The sequence below is a fragment of the Pinus tabuliformis genome, chromosome Q (assembly GCF_031772625.1).
Source record: "Pinus tabuliformis cultivar Carrire ecotype Pingquan chromosome Q, CPIR1, whole genome shotgun sequence".
In the NCBI taxonomy this organism is placed as follows: Eukaryota; Viridiplantae; Streptophyta; class Pinopsida; order Pinales; family Pinaceae; genus Pinus; species Pinus tabuliformis.
Genome location: NC_142296.1, coordinates 1,358,693,035 through 1,358,715,723, shown reverse-complemented (window position 1 = coordinate 1,358,715,723; position 22,689 = coordinate 1,358,693,035). Strand labels below are relative to the sequence as shown.

Sequence of the window (22,689 nt, the reverse complement as noted above, 5' to 3'; positions counted from 1 at the left end):
TCACTCCAGCAGCCTCTACGTGGATGACGTAGGCCCTCCTGGCTTCTACATTGTCTCTACTAGCCTCTGCATGGCTCCCTCTAGCCTCTACGTCTACCTCTCTGCCTCTGCATTGGTCCTCCGACACTATCTCTGCCTCTCTATCTCGTACTTACTACTCCTCACTGCAAATTGATCACCGATTCGACTTCTCTTACCAAACCCCGCTCTAGAAATCGAATAACTGATCACTCTGGTGTGTTCTCCAACTGACCCTCAAGCCTCCTCTTATACTTTTCTTGTTGGTCCTTCAACAACCGAGATTACATCTCTAATCAACAACTACGATTAGATTTGGCTTGATCCATGTCTTTTAGAACCTTCTAACCCAATTTTTATCAATACCCATTAATATTTTATTTTTCCTATGTTTAGACTTAGGAACTCCATTAAAAATATTAATTATTGTAATATCTCCTAAACTGGGTAAAATCTGCCCAAACCATTTCTGAGTCTTGGAGATCTCATGTGCTTTAAAATATCCACCAATTTTCATGGCTAGAGCACATCCGATGCTACCCCAAATCAACATGATTTAAAAAAACTTAATCACCCCTATTGATACACTTTTGGTTGGGTAAATAAGGTTGTGGAGTTAAGGATAACAAATAATATAGGCTTAGATAGAGTCTATTTGGGCAAAATTGATGATTGTTGAGTTAAAAGCTACCCAATGGTGTAAGCTTAGATTTTCTATTGACGTACATTTTATGATGAAATAGAAGTCAATGTAGTGCCACTTCATGTCTGTGATGTCGTGTATGATAGATCCTTTATGTATATGAGGGATGTCATCTTCATATTGCCTGATCAAATATGATAAATCTCTCACACTAATGCACACAAGAGGAAGTCTAAGATCTCTTTAGTGTGTGCACACCAAGCTAAGAGATTGATAAATGCAACCAAGGAATGTTGTTCTTCTTTTATTAAGATAGAAGGCATGCTTCCAAAGATGTATATCAAATACATAAGCATTAATTAAAAGAGCTTTTATAATAAATGTTCCAAGATCCAAAAGGAATGCCACTCAAGAGGGAAGTGAATAACAAGACACAATGAATGCTAGACTCTCCTTTACCAAATATATGACTATATTGACAATTCATATTAGGGTTCAATGAAGTGAGGAAGTAATTACAAGAACTATTGGAGTAAGGGGTCATAAGACCAAGTACCTCACCATGTAGTTTCTCGATCATTCTAGTATTGACGAAGGATAGAACTTGGAAAATGTGTGACTATAGAGCTTTGAACAAGATCCTCATTAATCAATACCCTTTATGTAAGATCAATGCAAATCAACCAACTTGTTGATGGATGTTGATTATTGATAAGTGCATAGTGAAGGCCAAACAGTACTCCAAGGAGAAAGTTGAGGATATGTTTCCTCATCTCCCTCAAAACTAAAGCTTTTAGAGACCAAAAGCCTCCCAAAATGTTTGGGGAGGAGGGTGGCAGAAGATCCAAAATGGATCTACATAGTTACCATATGACTTTGTTGATGCTTTAAGGAAGCTAATCTTACATTTTGGATCAATTTTGAATAGTATGGGTCAAGAAACTTAAAAATTGCACTAACAACCAAAATCATAAATCCTTTATTTGAGGGCCAAATAAGTGGAATTTTGGAATTCCCAAAGGACAAGGTCCTAAGTCCCTAGCAATTTTTTCATTATATAGTCAAATATCTTTACAAAAATGGTTCATTTTCACAACACAAAGATCGTATGCAAAAGTTATGACCCAAATAATGTAATAGTCCAACTAATCCAAATGGTGACCATGTCAACGCATCATAATTCGAGTATGCCGAGTCAATAATATGTGTGTATACACTAGAAACTTATGGAAAAATTGTAGATTCCACGAAGGTTTAACCCTAATTTTAAGTATCAAGAATTTAGCAAGAGAGGAAAGGGCTCACTTTTTCATTAGCCATCAATTCTTTCATAGATAAGTAGCAGTGTAGAGGAAATAGTAACAACGCAAAGAGACAAAAGCTACTATAGAGAACTATAGAAGACCAAAGTGTCTCATAGCTTTGCAGTGAGCTTGCACAACTTTGTAATATGTATTGTAATCTCCCTTCAATTTTTTGTTGGTTTTCCCATATTGGGCTTCTAGGGTGGGTTTTGTGTCTAATGTGTGTGTTTTCACTATTGTAGTTTAGTTTAATGTCACAATGATAAAGCATTTGGTTGATGTGTTTTGTTTTCATGTTTAAAGCACTAAAAAATATACACACAATTAGTTATCATTTCATTGTGGTCATTGTTGTTTATAGCTATGTTTTGAGTCAACCATTAAATTATCCAACGTAGTTTACAAAGCATCCTATTTTTTCTTGATTTATGATAGGAAGACTATCAACTTGTTCATTGAATATTACAAATTCCACTAGTTTGATATGGACACACTAGACAACTTAATTTTGATAACTGGAGGGTTATTGTTACTCCGACCCTTACTATTTAGAGAAGGAAATATTCTTTGTTTTATAGCTCCAACCTAGAACAAACTTTGTTATCTTTTGATTTGCTTTCATTTTTATGACACCATTTTCCCTCCTGAAACAACACTTCTTTTGAATCGGGAGGCACTAACCCTGCAAGCTTAGATGAAGCTTGTGTATGATTGTCACCTACTTGGCTTTTGCAATATTATTGTATCTATAATATATTCTCATTGCTTTATTTACCAAAAGAAAACTCTCCCAACATTGCTTCAAGGCATAAAAAATGTGCAATTGTGAAAAGTATCAATAGTGCTTCAAATTTTGGAAACAAACCCTTACATTATTCCAATTTAAGAAACAAATGAAAATTATTCTCAGCCTTTTACCTAAAAAAATGTTTTGAAACCCTACTAAAATACATGTTCTCTATTCTTTTTTTAATTCATTAAGAATGTTGATCTCAAAATAATTTACATTGCAAGTTTCTTATATGATGTTGGAAAGTCAAATATAATATCAATAAAATTTGATAAACCAAAATTGAAAAATAAATGAGAATCATTCTTGAGATTCCTTTAAACCTCACCATAATACATGTTTGAAATAAAAAAATAACATCTCTTGAATTTGGGCAACCAAAGTGTGAGAACCTGGAACCTGGATATAAGTAACGAGCAAAGAGATCTTCAAACTGAGCATCATTAGAAACACATCCACCTTCAAACTGAGCAACATAATAGAGAAATGTCGAAAACGTAATAAACTATAAACTGTGTTGACAATGTCCAAACTAATGTTGAAAATATAATAAACTTTGTTGACAATGTCCAAACTTATCAATTTAGCATTAGTTTTTCTTATATATTAATTATTATAAGGTCTATTCCATGAGATATTTTTTTGACTCGGCAAAGATCAAGGCTCGAGCATAACTCTCTGCTGGTTAGGCCTCACAGTTTTGGAGTGGCTTGGGAAGTCCACACCAGTAATGTCATTAATAGAAGTAACCTCAGGGTGGAAAAAATTATGAAACAAGAATAGACCTGAGATCAAAGGACTCGAAATGACCCACAATTTCAAGGAAACCATTTTCTCAGCATTTCCGAGATTGAATGTTTGTATATAAATCCCAAGGTCCAAAAGCCTAAATGACAAAGTTACGAGCATCAAATACAACTCAAATTTTATCTGCTCTGATGAAAGATTGCAAGAATTTTCCAAAACTCTCTATAGCTAATAAAACATCAGCCAGGGTCCAAAGCCTAAATGACAATCTTGCAAGCATCATATACAACTCAAATTGAATCTGCTCTGAGAAGAGACTGGAACAATTTTCCACAACTCTATATGGCTAATAAAACATCAATACCCTGAGGCTGAAAGCAAATTCAAAATATAATTTCACAAACATGAAAGAAAAAATAAAGGAGTGATTTCCTATGCTACAGAGATGATATTGGGGTGAAACACAACATCAGAAAATTCCTTACTGAATACAAAAAAGAAAGAACCATTAATTCTGCAATTTTCTGCAAACACTGGAAATTCAAAGAAACTGCAAAATGTGGATTCACAACACTATGCATCCAATATATCACATATAATTTAATTTGCCATGCGAATGAAACTGTGTGATGGCAAAACATGAATACAAAAACCTCTACAACTAGAAGTGTGGATTCTGCTATATGTTGAATATATAAGCAAGGTGAAACTGAATTTTTTAAGCATTTATTGAGATAGTAAAGATGCATATGCCCTTATCAGCAGAACTAAGCAATCATAAGATAGTCCAAAACACGAGTTCACAATGTGTAAGTGCTTCTTGACACATGCTGCTAGGGGTGACGCCACAAACACCCAACTTACTTGGGCTTAGGTGCCAGGCCTGAGGAACATCTATTCTGGCAAAATCACCTGGGACTTGCACTTGGGTCATGCACCTTCAAACTCACGTCATACAGGTGGGGAGACTATGGAGAGAAGGCAACCCTGGTGGTTGACTTAACAATCTGTTGACCTCACTAGTGAACCAACACCGTCGTCACACATGAATCTTGGTAATCAAATAAGAATAAATTGTGAACTTTTCTGCCGACATGATGACTACGTAAATTGGAATGCAAAGTAGCAACCCATCGGAGCAAAACAAACAACTCAAATTTAACAGTACTGGCTGTCAGCATTCAGGATCATAAGAAATTTTATCTCAGAAATAGATTGCCCATATCTCGCAAAAATAAAGATTGTAAATAGCCTAAAATGTGAATTTCTGATTCTCTATTACCAAAAACTGTTTTGACTCTGCAGTTTAGAAATCCACAACAAGACAACAGGATCTTCTGCAGAAAAGAAAACTACATGGATTTTAAATTCTTTGGGCAGCAATGAAAGACCGTATAAAAGCTCAAAACATGAATTGGCAACCCTAGACCGTCAAAAAAAATCCATGGACTGTGAAATTGTCACAATACTTAACAACACAATTTCAGAGGCCTTTACAGCCAAATATAATGGACTTTCCACTTTACTGTGGGCACTGGAGATTGCCAAAAAGGGGGAAATAAAAGCTGAGAATACAAATCTTCTGATGTTGCTTAACCTCCAACTAAGCCTCGCTCATTCATCACCAATCAGAACCATCAGGAAAAGGTTTAAGAGCTTCTTTCTTTCCATGAACATAATACTCGACGACGGCCTTCATTCTATCAAGCTTATCCGGATGATAATTGATATGAACAATAACTGGTTTGTAGCGGGGCATTTCTGGCTCCTTCCTGAATTTTGTAAACAGCACTTTGCTATTCAAAAAGAGATAATAATCCATTGCTCGCTTTGATGCATGAAGCCCTTCATAACCTGGATGAGAGGGGAAAAACAGCAACTCATTAAAGACTGCCTGATCCCAAGCAATCTCCTTGGAAAGTCGATCTACAACTCGATCCAAAAGCTCGATTGAAGGAATGGTAGGCCTGATGTAGAAAAACCCAGAATTAAAAACCCAAATCCTCATTGTGTGAGCATAACGAGACCAACCCATCGGAGGATCATCGAATACATCATCGAACCCATATGCAGTCATATTTGAGTGTCCATCTGTCATGGATTCAACATCACAGTCCCTGTAAAGAAAATTAAATGGGTTCTGCAGATAGACAATATCGACATCAGAGAGTAATACACTGTATCCCAGCTGCAAAAACTCCCTCAGTAAATGGAATTTCAGGCCTGAAACTGCATGGTTGTCTCCTGCTTTTCCGACAGTTTTTGATATCGCAGCAGCTGGATCTCTTCTGTACACCGGAACACCTCTTGATTTGCAGTGCTCAGCAGTGGAGTCATCCAGTGCAACAACAAGATAATTGGTAATCCCCGCTCGTTTAATGTTGTCAGACCATATTTCCAACATCTCCTTCACATTATAATTAGCAAGGCCAACAATGAGCTCGTTGTCTTTTGCAACTCTCTGAAGAAGCTCTGCAAGGTCGGGATTGATGGATTCATCAGGGAGAACGGTGGGATTCGTTCTCACACTTTTCACACTTCCTATTGGCCCCGCTTTTACTTGGATTTCCAGGGCCGAAGTTTGCTTCTGGGCTTTCTGTTGGCCTTGTTCCGATAGGTGAACCTTCGACCTAAGCTCTCTTACTTGTTTCCTCAAATTGGCATTGTTTTCTCTTAATGACTGAATCTCTGATTTCAGAAGCTTCACTCGCTCTGGAGATTCACATGATGACACCTTAAAAACATAAAGATAAGAAGGGGTTGTTTGCACTGTTTTGCATCAAAACAGAACTTGTAAAATGACAAAGAGAAAATGTCTTTCTTGCACTATTTTCATGAAAACCACGTACATGAAATAATGAATATTGAGGAATCAATTTCTCTTTAGATTAGAACCATAGAAAGATTTCTGGCTTTTATTTCCCAAAAAAAAATTCTGAGACCTGCTCGATTTAGAAGACATTTTTAGCTTGAATCAAAATCCAGAGATGAATTTAATTCAACTTTTTTTTGAATATTAAAAATTTGCTTATAAAAATTCCTTACTCATATATTTAGCCATGGAGATGAGGAATGAGGAGTACCTGTGATGAAGCATGAGAGCTGGCATCATAATTTGGTGCTGATGAATGTAAGAAGCCGTGGGGATAGAGATAAGCCCATATAAACCCTAACAAGATTCCTATCCCCACTGCAACTGCTAGTCTTGACCCACGAAAAGCAGATCCAGTTGTCCTGAAATAAGACCCCACTCTTCTTCCGCTCATTTTGTTCCGACAGTTCCTTCAATTGGGTTTTGGGAAAACGAGAAATCTTCAAGCGGGTTCCAAGCAGAACTGTGAAAAATGAAATGGGTGCTACTGAAAACTCAGAACAGAGATTTCAGAGAAAAAAAATTAATGGAAGTCCTCAGATCTGCACGAGTAGGATCCGAGGTTCAGTCATAAAGGGCTTTTAGGGGAGGCGAACATTCAATGGAATGGGTGCATTTGAGTAGGCATTGGCGTGGGAAATGGGTTGTTGAACCAGAGCAAGAAAGGAAAGCAAGTCCATCTTTTTCTAACTGATCAACCTGGATTTATGTGTCGGAAAGATTCGACGAGCACCATCCAAGCGCAGGGAGGTTGCTTCCCCTGACTTGTTCATGAACATGGTGCTCACGAAGGCAATATGTTGACTTTCATCGAGATTTATTTACTTTTGTTTACATTCTACGCAATTTCCCGGGGTAGGTATTTCTTTGAAAAGGAAAATTTGGGGATTAAATTTGGTATAATGATAAAATAATTTTATGTTTGATCTTTAGACTTTTGCGATTTATGACGATTTTATGTTGTTTAGAAAATTTTGTTAATTCTTTTTTAATGATAAATTTATAAGTTTTGTTATGGGATGAGAAGGTATGTTATAAGGGGTCATCATCTTCTTCCATGAACATTGGTGACATGAAAATTTGGTTAATTTTTGTTTTTTTAATGATAAACTTATAAGTTTTGGTATGGGATGAGAAGGTATGTTATGAGGGGTTATTTTCTTTTTTTATGAAAATTGGTGGCATGTCTAACAAAATGTATCGAGCTATGGTGTTTAGGAGCTCTTATAGGCTATATGACTTTCTCATTTCACACATTTTGGAGTGATTATTGTTAGGAGTACGCAACATCATTATAATTGTAGGGATAATTTATGGCTATGCAAGCACGCTCTCATCCTCAACAAGTTAAATCTAGAAAGTTCAAGTTTTTTTTTTAGTTTCCTTTTGATTTTTCACTAGTTTTACTTGGTCCTTTGTAGTTACCCTCTATGGTTGTGGATTCATGGTTTGCTCTATTGCGAACCAACGCGAAGTTTGATTCCCGATGCAATTTTCACAAAGGTGGTGCTCATTATCGAGTTTAGGCTTCTGTGATCCATAACTACATTATAAGATTTTTTGCAGAAATAATCACATTAAGGAGAATTTTGCCGACGCGTATCATACCAACCAGTGTGGTTCATCATCAAGACAAGATGAAGAATCAGATCATGGCAATAGTTTAAATAGATGGACAAAGCCTTCGAACGGCTAAAAATAAACTGCTATAAAACGACTACTTTTGACTGGGTTGAAAACATGGGAAGAATTAATTTAATCAAATTCTAAATAATTTTTTAGTCAAATATAAATAGATATTAATATTATTCTATCTTTATTTGTTAAAAAATATTTTTAAAATTAATTTTGACTCTAATAGGAAAATTCATATTTTAATTATAATTTAAGTAATAAAATATATAAATATGATTAATTAAAATCCTAGATACCTAGATTAGCATTTGACTAGACGAAAAATGAGGAGAAATAATGACCTTAGGTATTGAAATAAGTTAAAATATGTATATATTTATATAAAAATACATAAAGAAAAATATATGGATGAAAAATTATAACACCTTTCATTAATAGAGGAGAGGGATAAAAATCAAATTAATGGAAATTAATTCTTATTATACAGCCTAAGAAAATCGACTAACTAATAAATTCTTATAAAGTATAAAAATATTAAATATAAACAAAAAGGAAAGGGACACAAAGGGAGAGAAAAAATCTAAGGGGGAGAAAAAAAGAAGAAACTAGAACCAAGGAAGAAAAAGGGGAAACGAGGAAGAGTCTAACCGAAAGACCAAGAAGGAGAAAAAAACTAAGAGGAAAGGGTCGGGATCCAACAACTACTACTTTGCCACCTGTCATCCATGTTCAAGGTACTCGATCTCCTCTCAATTTTAATGGCTTCCCTAAACTTACGGTGATGGAAATGAGGAATCTTTGCAATAACCTTAACCTCCTCAATGAATATATGATGCTTTGTCTTCTCAACATGTTTAGCCAAGGCTGAAGAGCGGGTTCTCCCATGCTTGATGTCAGATGAGTGTTCCTTAATCCTCTTTTATAGACCAACCAGTTTCACTAATGTATGAGGTTCCACAAGAACATGGGATAACATAGACACCTTTCATAACCATTGGGTTCACTAGGTCTTTAACAGATTTTAAGGAACTTCTTATGGTGTTGAGGGGTCTAAAGGTTGACGGAACATTATGCTTCTTCAAGATTCTTGCAATCATGTCTGTGGTCCCTTGGATGAAAGGGAGATGAACCCCTGAAATACAATCACCGGGGGGGATTAGCATTTCCTCTTAGCTTTTTTCTCCTTCTTGGTCTTTCGGTTAGACTCTTCCTTCAGTGGCACCAAGGTTGAGGTGTAGAGCCCAAGTTTAAATATTTTTGGGTTTTTATCTATATTAGGAATAGTCAACCCATCTATAATCTTTTAGGCTCAATTTTTTATTGTTTCCGTGAGCTTATCTATAACTATTTTAATTTAAATTCTGAATTGATAAGGCTTTGTCATATTGTTAATATAAGACATGTCCAATTAAATGGTTATAATTTTTATTTATTTTGGATTGGAACTCTATTGTTTTATGAATGGTCTAACTTCCCCTATGGCAGCCCACTAACATGCAGAGTCCTAGATAGCCTGTAAATTTCAATATATATAATAGAACTAAACTTATAAAAAAATGATATTTTTTTCACAAGGAGAAAAGTTGTAGTTTTATTTATTTAAAAATAAAACTACATTCACGAATTCTTTAAGCATTCTTGTGCTTGTCACCATCCCCAAAAGTAGTCCAAAATTACAAAAAAAAAAGTCTTATCCAACCATCTAGGGCTAAGAAAGAGTTTATTAGTACAAACTTCTTTTATCATAATTGTAGTGTTGACCCATGAGTACTTGAGCGGACAACTCCATTAAAAATACCTATATAAAAAAAAAAACAAAACAAAACAAAAAATAAAAACAAAAACTTCTCCTAATGTTAAGTATGCCTGATATCTCAATCTACAAGAAAGATTAAAAGGATTTAGTTATTCCCAAGAGTTAAGAAAATATTCTATGAATTGTCCTTCTTTCTGCTCTACAATTTTCCGGATGCCTTGGGCTATTTCCAGTCCAATTTGAAAATGGCATTAGCTTTAGTGTTTCTTGACCTATACATGTGTTCAAATTATATGTAAGAAAAGGATGTTAGTTGATGCATGTTTTGTTGAAAGATAGGCAAAAGAGTGCAATTCCTCAACATAGATTTTACTTTCGTCCAGTTAATGACCACCTGTGAATTCCCATAGATATGGATTTGATTTATTTTATGAAGGAAATAAATTTGAAGAAGGAGGTTAAGGGAAAAGAGTTTTGCAAAGTTATTATTTGTTGGCCTAGTATTTCATGAGAATTTAATGAAAAAGTTTTCATTCAAGTAGATGATTCCTCCCGCCCCTCCCATAAAGGGTGAGAAATTTGTTGCACCATAAAAAAAAGTCCCATGGGTGGTTCTTTTAAATCAAACTACTTGATGTACAAACATGAATGATTGGTAAAGGGAGAGTAGGCATAGTATTTTGTAGAGCGAGGTTGTTTAGAGCCACTTTTAAGGAGAATTCCCTTGATTGTTGAAAATGGCTTGGCTCCTTTCTATCCAAATCCCCTAGGCGGGTAGGCCTCTATGGTAAGTCTTATGTTTTATAGATAACCAAGATTTTAAGTAGTTCTCTATAGAAATTCCTTTCCAATTGTATGATGGTCCTTCACGATCTTGTATTCCATTCCATATTGCTTGTGCTAAGTCGCAAGTGATGAATAGATGTACAATGGATTCTGAAGATAATGTGCATAAAGGGCATCTACCTGGTCCATTGAAATATCTCTTTTGTAGCATGTCCTCCGTTGGTGCCTTATTCCGAAGTGCAACTCAAATAATTTAGTTTTGGGAGGGTTGCTTAGGTTCCATAATAATTTTTCCCACCAAGGAGGCTACAAGGTAATAGATTTGTGTGCCTGTAAAAGCTATCCAAATTTTGGGGAGTAAACTCCTTGAGGATTTTGGGCCAAGACTAGTGTAACAGCCCTGGTCAAAAAAAAATCCATGTAAAAATTAATAAAGATAAAATAAGACGTTGGTCACGGGACACGTATTCCAAACCAAATGTTGGGAAAAACATCCTAGTGCGGGTGCTCACTTGGTTTATTAATGGCTATGGAAATTGGCAAAGGTAATGGCAAAGGCTTTGGAAAGGCAAAATGGCATTTATTTATGAAAATAATGGAAAATTAGGACAAAAGGAAGGTGAAAGGTCACAGGTTGCATGTGAGGAGGAAAATGAAGGAAAAATAATGGAAAATGAAGAAAATAGAGGCCGTATTAATAAAAAGGCTTATGAAGATCAGTTCATGGCTTTTTTATTAATTGAGTTTTGGAGCTCTCATTTTTTTTTTCTCTCTCTCATACTCTTGGACACTTGAGTTTTCTTGAAGCACTCTTGGAGGAGTGTGGCATACTTGGGATTTGGAGCAATGTAACACCCTCCTCCCACATCTACCCAAGTAACTGACCAACTGGGGTAAACATGTGACGAGAAGTTACTATGATATGATTTGACTCCCTATGTGTCAGTTAAGGAAGTGGAATTGATGGAACACATCACACATACCTTCCACATTAACAACAGAACTCCCAGGAATCATCCCAACCACTCAGGTAGCTAGCCCCTGAGACGAAATGAAGTTTTAGTACATCATACCCCTGGATGCTCCCTTAATATGGACTAAGGTGCATCCAGGAAGCTCCAAATGCTCCCATAGCAAGGGAAAGCAAGCGTCCAAGGACTTTTTTGCCCAGTGTTGTGCCTGTGACTCTGGGATTTGTGCCGCTTTTTCAAGCCCAGAGCCCAAGTCACTGCCCAGAACTCAATGACACCTTCATAAATGAAGTTTCACAGTAGAACAAAGATACATTTGCAAAAACATTGACAAGGACTAAACTGGACCCCTATTGGCCATGACATGCATTTCGTCAAACATGTCACGAACATGAAAGTTATAGGTCTTAATAGCATAATTCAGCATAGGGGTCTCATACTTATTTGAGGATCGCTAAGAAGCATTGATCCCTCAACACATTAGATGTGAATTTCATCTATTATTCCATAGATACATTGTTCATTCATTTACAAGTAACAACATGATGAGAGCCATACATAGCAATTGTCATAATACATGTTCATAACCAACATAATAACAACAAAAATACCAAGGAAACAAAAGCCATGTCATCCACATAAAAACCAATATAATACTCATGAATTAACAAGGAGAAATAACCTCATATTAATGATGCAAAGGTCAACCAAGTGTGGGACTTCCACGAACCACCCCGACGGTAAACATGGTCGAGCCAAATCTCTCTTTAGCCAGTCACCCTCGTGCCATATTCCAAGCATAAATATGGGATCTCATGGAACAATCCATCAAAACCGAACCAGGGCTTCCAGAGGCCAAACCACATCAACCCATCAAACAATGATTCCAACTCACGGTCGGACATCACAAACCATGACCAGATTGGTCTCTATCCAAGCCTTCCAAGGCTCCAGAGCATTTGTTCCAACCAAGGTTTCTAGGACTAGTAACTCAACCACAGTTGTCATTGGGCTTCCAGATCGTTTGTCCAACTAGGGCTTCCAAGACTAGTAACTCAACTCACCAAGGGCTTCCAAAGCGTTTTTCCAACCAAGGCTTCCAGGTCTAGTAACTCAACCTAAGTTGTTACAAGGGCTTCTAGAGCGTTTGTCCAACCAAGGTTTCTAGGAACTAGTAACTTAACCCACAACCAAAGGAATATGAGAACCAACCAAAAAACAAAGTAAAACCCACAACACCATGGCTATCCAAGAAATGGTAAGGGTAGGTAAATCCACTATCAATCCAAGAAATCCTCCATGACAATAACAGATCATGACCAATAAACCACATGCATATGCCAAGCATGCCCAAAATAGTGAGGAAAACATACATGCAACTCGGTACCTGCAAGCAAAACCCACTATAGTTATTGATCCCGATGTCCTCTTGCATTTTCCTGCTCTTCCTTTGCCTTCTTGCTCCAAGCATCCAAGTATGCCACACTCTCCAAGAGTGTTCCAAGAAAACTCTAAGTGTCCAAGAGTATGAGAGAGAGAGAATAGAACGAGAGCTCCAAAACTGACTGACAAAAAAGCTACACTGACCAAGCCTGCCCACTGATCCTCATAAGTATTTTATCAATGAGGCCTCTATTTTCTTCATTTTCCATTATTTTCCTTCATTTTCCTCCTCACATGCAACCTGTGACCTCTCACCTTCCTTTTCTCCTAATTTCCATTATTTTCATAATAAATGTGCCAAAAATACCATTTTGCCTTTCCAAAGTCTTTGCTATTACCAATTTCCTTTAGCCATAATAACTAAAATGAACACCCACTAGGATGTTTTGCCCACCATTCAACTTGGAATACGTGTCCCATGACCTTGGTCTTATATATATTTACATGAATTTTTAACCAAGGCTGTTACAGAACCCTCCCCCTTGGGAGAACACCGTCCTCGGTGTTTAATGACACATATAACCAACAAGGTTGTTGAAAACAAAACATACTACCCATGGAGCTTTATGACACAGCTCGTTGCAATATTTACAATGACCACCGCTGGAACGTGACAATCATATTGTCTAGTGGAGCTTTATAACACAACTCATTAGGATATTTACAATAATAACCACATATACACACATACACATTTGCTTCACCCAACAAATAATCATATTATCTATGGAGCTTTATAATTCCAATTCGATACACTATTTAAAATAATACACACATATACAAATATTCACATTTTCTCAACCAACAAATAAAAGGATACGATGCCTGCATCCGCAACAAGGGAATCCAAAGGCTCACACCTCCACCCTCAAAGTAATACCAGGATTCACCTCCTTCCCAGGAAATCCAGAATCCACTTAAAGGTCAAATTTGCATCTAATGTCCAACGTTATAATCCTGCACTACTTGTCCTCTCAGTGAACAATTACCGGCTCATTGTTCCAGGGCACACTCCCAATGTGCATTTGATTCCATTTGGTAATGCTAATGACCAAAACAAATATATCCCTAACCTTCCCTTCTCTGCTACACAGTCCCTCGGCCAATCCGGTCACCCCCTTCCGTTTAGTCACACACCTTCCAAGTGTTGTTAGCACCTCCATCCTGGTAATTCCATCCCTCGGCAAGGTTTCCTCACATCGAAAGGTCCAAAAACCAAGGCATATCCTTGCCTTAAGACCATCATACCAGTGATAGAATGCTCATGGAAATCAATGGACACTATTGGGTACTAGTGTCCCACAATGGCCCTGCTCCTGAATGCTTTACTAGCATATTGTTGTCTATTCCAATTCCTTTTGATGTTTCTACTAATGCTTTTTGTTAGTTTCGACCACCCAATTAGGCATTTCATGCTTTCCTGTACCAAGCACATAATTTCCACTATATTCAAAATAAATTGAAATAACTTCAAATCATACCTCATTGGTGCCCGCTAACAAGGTATACTTGCAGTTCTATTCACTTCCTGTCACAACAAGTCAAACTAGCATATTTGACCAAATCATCATGTATAAACATATCACATTAGGTTAGCTCAAAACACAACCATCATAGATCAAAATCATAAATCACATGTAATTATCATAAACCAAAATCATAGGTCACATGCAATCATCATATACCAGAATCATAAATAACATGCATAATAAAAATGAAATAAAATATTGATACTTATCCTTTAATCAATCCTTAGCTTCTACCTTTGTCCTTATTTCGTATGCACTCTGGATCGGTTGCCACAAGCGACAAACACCCAGTTCCTTCTCTTCAACCATGTACACATACATAGTGTGTACATCCCACACATACAACCACACATGACATACAACACCATGTAATACATTCACCTACACCTGACATATAACTCATACACTTACACCCAGTGTACAACACAACACAATACATACATACCCATACACTCGGTGTATGACTCAACACATATACATACACATAGCACAACACGATGAATACACATGTCACAATACCATGACTACATAATGTACATACATAGTACCGCATGCCCGCAACACAACATGTAACATGCACACAATACCACATGTACACCAGTACCATATGTACAACATGTACATAATACCACTTGTACACAACACCACCTGCACAAAGTGTACACAACATAACATGTATACAACACCACCCGCACAATGTGTACACAACGCCACATGTACACCGCACCACCTATACAACGTGTACACAACACGACATGCACGACACCACATGTACACAGTGCCACATGCACGACATGTACGCAATACCACCTGCACACAACACCACATGTACAACGTGTACACAACACTGCATGTACAATCACACACACACAACACCATATGTACATAACACCACATGCACATAACACCATATGTACATAGCACTGCATATACAACACGTACACATCACCGCATATCCAACATGTGCACAACACCATATGCACACAATATCGCATATCCATCATGCGCATAGTACAATATGTACACAACACCACATATCCAACATGTACATAGCACCATTTATACCCAACACTGCATATGCAATATTCACACAACACTATCTGTACCACCCTATACTTAACATTTCATAAACAACATGTACACACACTATATATACACAACATCGCATGCACACAACATCACAAATGCAATATGTACAACATATGCACAATAGTAGTACCACACATCCAAATCCACACTGTCTCTACCAAGCAACCTTGCTTCCAGTGTCTTATCCATGCTTGTCCCAACATGTCATAGACCACACTGCTTTCATTTCGCTGATGTATCCTTCGGTATAGCTTTTCCATAACATATACATAATATCAACTCATAACCACGTGATAATAACCTCGTAGATTTGTTAGGGCTACTCTCCTCATAAACCATTAAACTTGATTCCTCATAAACCATGAATCTCTTCACGTCATTCACCTACATAAGAAATCATTCCTCCACAAGAATGATCCTAACGGCCCTGTCAGACAATAGCATACATACATACATATATATACATATAAATATTAGCATTAAACAATCATGATCCTATCAGACAACGACATACACACATACATATAGACATATAGGCATTAACATCAAAACAATCATGATCCATGATGACCCTGTCAGACATGACATACATGTATACTTATATAGACATTAGCACAACCATGATCACAACATAATTACCAGATATCATATGGTCAAGGTTAAGAGAACTCCCTTTATCCATTCACAACATTGAGAACAACAGTTCCCAACATAACCAAGGAATTAGATGCCTCACATCCATTCACTTTACCTTTCCTTTTAGCTTTCTCATGATTGTCCCACCACCATCCATTTACACTAATGGACCCAACCAACTTAGTAAACTGCCATACTCTTACCTTTAGCTGCCCTTACACATGCACCAACTTCATCTGAGTCTTTCATTACCTGTTGGGTTCCACACAACTCTCCTAGAGTTCCATAAACTTTCTTCTTTCCCAACCAATTCCCAAGACCCTCAAAACATAAAAGGAAAGAACAAGAAACAAACAAGAAGAAAATCATGAAAACCAATAACAATACAACATCGTAAACAAAGTGGCATGATCATATACTAGACACAAACAAACTGCAAATCAAGTGCAAACAAATTGCAAAAGACCAAAAGCACAAGACTAACAATAGACACCATGACTCGATCCCATGGTTCCTAAGGAAATCTCAACCCGATCCTTCTTCAAGATTTGATAGCAACCTCTTTTGCCATGCAACTCCCTGCACCACACTACCATAAACACATAATTGTCAGTGTATAAATAAATATAACAATATACCAGTTAGCTTACCTTGTTATGCCAAGCACGTTGCCTTGTAGCTGAACATGTTCATGCCATCTGTCAAGGGGCTCCAATTCCCTTGAAAGATCTAGCTATAACTAGACACCAATTGTTATACTTTTCAAATACATGTCCGTGAATATAGCACATATCCACATAATTTCAGACAAATTAGGGTTAATAAGACTTCTTGTATGCAAAGCATTCCTTCGTTTGGAATTGCAGTTTCCAAACATAGCCAAAGGAATTCTCACCCAGTTCTTTTCTTTTACCTTTTCACCTTGTTGGAATCTAGTCTTACTACATACTGTCACATCACCCAATTGTTAGTTATATAAACACATAAACTATTACCGTGTCATGTTAATACCAAGCATGTTTCCCCGCAACTGCTTACACATGTTAGTCACATGTTCCACAAATCAAGGCATCATGTCTATTAATTTGAAATCAACCTTTACCAAGTCTAATAACCATGTCATACTCAACGATCAACTCACAATCATCCAATCATAATACATAATGCTACAGTTATCACCTACTTACACTCAAGTACATATCAGTTGACTCAACACATGTATTAGTACAACCATCTTAAAAAATATCATTTCTTCATGTAATCTTATAGAAACGTACTCATTTCATGCACTTAATCAATCATTCATACAACTTGCAAACATACCATGTTAAACAAATCAACTAGATGACATAATCAAACACTCAAACACCAAGAGATGACATAATAAAACTCATACCTTGATGTATCTCAGGGGAGGCTATCTTGTTTGCACAATCAATCTAGATTGGCATAATATAACTTCACAACACATCAACTCAAACATAAATACGGTCATGATATCCATAACAGTAACTAGCTAACAAATCAACTATATGACATAATCAAACACTCAAACACCAAGAGATAACATAATAAAACTCATACCTTGATGTATCTCAGGGGAGGTTATCTTGTTTGCACAATCAATCTAGATTGGCACAATATAACTTCACAACACATCAATTCAAACATAAATACGGTCATGATATCCATAACAGTAACTGGCTAACATGTTCACATCATAAACTCATAAACAATTGTCATTTATGCATAACATTCACATATGCACAATCAGTGTAGATTAGTATGACATAATATCACAATAGGTCGAATCATACATGAATGTCATAACCATAATCATCTACATAGGTCAATCCAAATTAGCAAGGTACATATAACATCAAGATCTTTGTTATGTGGGATTTACGATTGCAGACAAAAGTATCTCCCCTAGGTTTGGTGGCTAACCTAGAACAACAGAAAGACAAAAGACCCAATGTTTTCCTTAAATTAAGTAGATGAAGGGATGAAACCTACTTGGAATTTGTCATATGTTTCGCTCCTTCTTTGGCTTGAATGCTCCAATCCTAGCTCTGGATGCAAAAATTAGAATCTTCATAACTAGACAACACAAGCCAAGAAACTAAGAGATCTATGTAGCATCATCTATCTACTTTATTCAACAGATCAACATGATATTGAAATATATGAAATAACGACATCACATATAAGAAAACAAAGAACTCTTTGCCTTGATGTAAATGGAGTGAGTTACAACAATAAATAGGTGTTGATCTTGTAGAAGAGCTCCTCTAAGTTGTTGACTTGTCCTTCCTTTGTCACAAATTGCACCTCCAATCACCCTAAATGCATGAAAAGATAACTCTCACAACAAGAACATAAGGGTAGAATCACTCTCCAAAAGGCAACCCCTTGCATATGGAAGGCTGTAAATATATAGAGGAGTGAGGTAAGTTGGGAGTTCTTATCCTTTTACCAATATTGGGATTGAAACCCACTCTTGATGGGAGGATGATATCTAATGATAAGGGATGGAAACTCCAAGGTAGGGGAGGATTGGATTCTAAAGTTTTATCTAAGGTAAATGGTTGCAACAGATCCTCGAAGCTTATGGAAATGGAGGCTTCATGATTCTATCTCTTTTTCCTGAATTTCTAGAACCAACGCAGGGGCAAAGGGTAGCAACCTGTAGGTTAACACAGTCCAACAAGAGGCCAAGGAACGTTGGTTCTAAAACTAGCACAAATGATGCAATTTAGGGCATAAACTTTGGGGAATGAGAGAGTTATGCATAGGGATTTGTGCAATGATGATGTAAAGGGGGAATAAGATGTTGATTATTTAATTTGGATAATATTATATAATACTAGATTTTATGGAGACTTCTAGAATTTGTTGGAGATTAAGTAGTTATGATAAATTTATAGAATTGAGAGGATTTCTCTCAACTTCATCCAAATATCTAGGAAGGAGTTCTCTCTTTGCGGAATTCAAGAGCTTTCCTCCTCCAGAATAAATAGCCATGTAATTCATTTGTAGAACCGAGTTTGGAGAGAATTGATTTAATGAATTATATGTTTGTTGTGATGAGTGTTTTCTTATCTAGCCTCTGCGTCAAAGAGTCTATCAAACTCATCCCAAACCAACTCCTCTTATTGAATGCCTCTGAAATTCTTCATATCTTCCCACCATATATTTGTTTTTCCTTTAAGACTAAAGGTAGCTACTTTGGCTTTCATGTTCTCTGAATTGTTATGCAATCTGAAAAATTTATTCATCCCAAGCAACCATGCCTTTACATCTTCTGACTTCTTCATATATCCATCAAATGTAATAGGCTTGACTTTCTTGAACTCCTCTGACAAGTACTCACTCCTCTTATAAGGATGATGGTGGTGGTGATGTCTCCTGGATGAGGAACTCGAATGAAGCCCATACATAATAGTCCTCTTATCAGGTGTATCTAATGATCTACCACCTCTGATTGTGTCCCCTCTATCCAACCTGTATCCTAACCGAGACTTGCTACCATATGCCCCATTAGTCTTATCTTCCTGTTCTTGACTAATCCTCAATTGTCTCCGTCTCTGCAAGTTTGAAAAACTCTAAAGGATCATTGTATTGACCTTTGCCTACTTTTTCTGAGCCCTTACAAGCCTTTCCTGAGCCTCAACCAACCTGTCATTATTTGCCTTGCAACTTCTGATCTCTGACCTCAAACTCCTCAATGTGTCTACTATATCAGGAGAATACTCATCTCCTTGCTACTCAGTTGATTTGTAGGGAGAGTCATGTGAACTATAGTCCACTATTTTGCTCGTCATCTTTGATCCTCTTCTTCCTGCAAACATGCCATGTTAGATAAACCAAATAGATACCATAATCAAAATCATACCTCAATGGTGTTCAGGGGAGGCTATCTCATCTGCAAAATCAGTCCAAATTAACACGATACACGTGTATACATAATTATATCAATATATGGACATCATGCATGACAAAACTAATTGCATATAATGACCTCCTCATGACAACGCTAGCTGCATAAAATGACCTCATCCCGACAACGCTAGCTGCATATAATGACCTAATCACGACAACGCTAGCTGCATACAATGACCTCATGCATGATAACCAAAACCATGACAATACACGCATAACAACATGCATCTTACCCATCTGGTCCAAGTGTTTAAACCATGCTCTGATAGTAATCTGTAACCACCCCTCCCACATTTACCCAAATTAACTGCCCTGCTATGGTAAACATGAGTTGAGGGATACTATGGCATGGCCTGACCTCCTAGCTTCATTAAGGAAGTGGAGTGGACAAACTGGAACTTTATTGAACTCCCTTAGGAGCTACATGACCCTCGGGAGCTAAACAACCACTCTAGGTGCCGAAACCCTGAGCTAACTTGCCTTTTTAGTGATCTAGGCTCCCAATCACATGCATGACAAGGCATCCATGCAATTATAGACCTCCAGTCACATGCATAAGCCTGGAAGGTAGCGAATGCAACCCAAAATTGCCAGTTCTAAGCATGCGACCCTAGAATTAGTGCCACCTTTTTAGGGCCTAACTCCCAACCACTGCTCAAAACTTAATGAAATTTTCTAGAATGGTATATAACATCAAGACAAAACCACCTCCACCCTCACGCTACCGTGATCTCACCTAAACTAATCCTGAGATCACAAAACCAAACCAAGCTTGGATGCCTTGGAATTCCTTCACCATCCCTTGAGGAATTTTCCTGTCTCCACCCACCTGTTGAGGGCTTCCCAAAGAAAACCATATCCACCCCCAACCCTTGGGATTTTCCTAAGACCACCTCACCCAGATCCAAAACCTTCCAACAATCCAAAGCTCAACCAAGAATGAATCCCATCACACCATGGCTATCCAGGAATTGGAAAGGCAAGGTTGAAACCACTATCAAACCAGGCAAAACCCATGTCAATGACAACAAATGAACCAAATACACAAATGCATGCATCATGCATTCACACTTCAGCTAGGAAATCACACATGCAACCTGTTACCCACAAGTCCTCCCGCTGAAGCTGGTTGATCCAATCCTTCCTAGTTTGTCCTTTACTTTCCTTTGCTTTCTTTTGATTTCTTGCTTGCTTTCTCCTCTTGGTGATCTTCTCCTCTCTCCAACTAACTCCAAAGCCAAACTGACAAAAGGCCCCAAACTGATGCTCTGATGCCTTTTTATTATTGATGCCTCTAATTTCTTCAATTTTCCTTTATTTTCCCTTCAATTTCCTCCTCATGCAAACCTATGACCTTTCATCTCCCTTTTCTCCTATTTGCTTTTCTTTCATAAATAAATGCCAATAATTGCCACTTTGCCTTTCCAAAGCCTTTATCAATTTCCCCTTAGCCATAATAAACAACAAGTGATGCCCATTAGGATTTTCTGCTCAACATTCAACTTGGAATAAGTGTTCCGTGACCTTGGTCTTATTTTGTCTTTATTAACTTTATTACATGAACTTTTAACGTGGGATTATTACATAAACCTTTTTGGGAGGAAAACTCAGCTGGAAGGTGAGGTTTTTCTGCTCTCTTTCTCTGAATGGAAATATGGATGCGAGTACAAAGAAATATGACCCGTGGCCCATGTGTTGCTACAGTGCACAAATCCTCTTTGTGTGCTCCGCCTCCTATCCCTCTTGGTTATTTTTTATAAACTTTGGATTTAATGCACTTGAAAGAATGGAACCTATTTTCCTCGCAGTGGTCCGATGATCCGGGTCCGGGTGTGACAAAGGACCCTTCCAAGACCTTTTACTTCTGTGATGTGTTAGATTGCATTTTTAAAAGAACATAAATGAATACATCTGCATGTTGTAAAGAAGAGGAACATGACATTCATCAACACATGAAAACATAGGCCATTGATAACGGAGTTCGTCCAAGAGGGACTACGTCTTCAGGCCCTGATGTTAAGATGGTGTAGGCCGCTACATTAAGTGTTGTCAATAGTGATGATGTACATAAGAGGTGATGTCGCTATCATACAAGGAAATGCCCTCACATAGGAGTGGCTCCCAGAGATGTTCCACTACAGGAACTCTCAGTCAAAAGGACTCCTATCAGTATGACATAAACTCATGCATGATGACAATGAGCATCCCGCCAACATGGCATAAAATGGATCTCAATGCAAACATACATGGCGACACATGAGTATCCCAACATACAACCAAGGGATCTCAAACAAAACATGATGAATCATGACAACAAGTACATCCCACAAATGATTCTGCATCACATCAAGCAGGAATCACGAGACATGTAAGAAACAAGATCCCAAATCAAACATCAAACAGGGATCAGTGCAACACAATGCATCTCATAGCAAAATAAGTACATGAACACATTGCATATACCTCACATCTTGGGGCCATCTTAAGAAAAGGATGTCAAACTGCTGAAGCTGGCTGTACCATCAATC

At 37.3% G+C, this 22,689-nt stretch overlaps 1 protein-coding gene across 1 annotated transcript; it reads right to left on the bottom strand.

Annotated features, from left to right (window-relative positions):
- Window positions 1-4,750: 4,750 nt before the first annotated feature.
- LOC149224964 (arabinosyltransferase RRA3-like) lies at window positions 4,751-7,198 on the bottom strand. The gene is made up of 2 exons (XM_089386364.1): window positions 6,586-7,198; window positions 4,751-6,236 (listed from the first exon to the last, which is right to left on the bottom strand). The coding sequence occupies exons 1-2, from the start codon at window positions 6,766-6,768 to the stop codon at window positions 5,124-5,126; spliced, it is 1,296 nt and encodes a 431-aa protein (XP_089242490.1). The 5' UTR covers window positions 6,769-7,198; the 3' UTR covers window positions 4,751-5,123.
- Between the last annotated feature and the right edge of the window lie 15,491 nt (window positions 7,199-22,689).

What these genes read in the sequence shown, in the direction of transcription:
- LOC149224964 (XM_089386364.1), bottom strand. Translation starts at nt 6,768, where the DNA reads ATGAGCGGAAGAAGAGTGGGGTCTTATTTCAGGACAACTGGATCTGCT. An exon ending in GCTCTCATGCTTCATCACAG is followed by an intron (nt 6,237 to 6,585) that starts GTACTCCTCATT and finishes TATGTTTTTAAG; the next exon opens with GTGTCATCATGTGAATCTCC.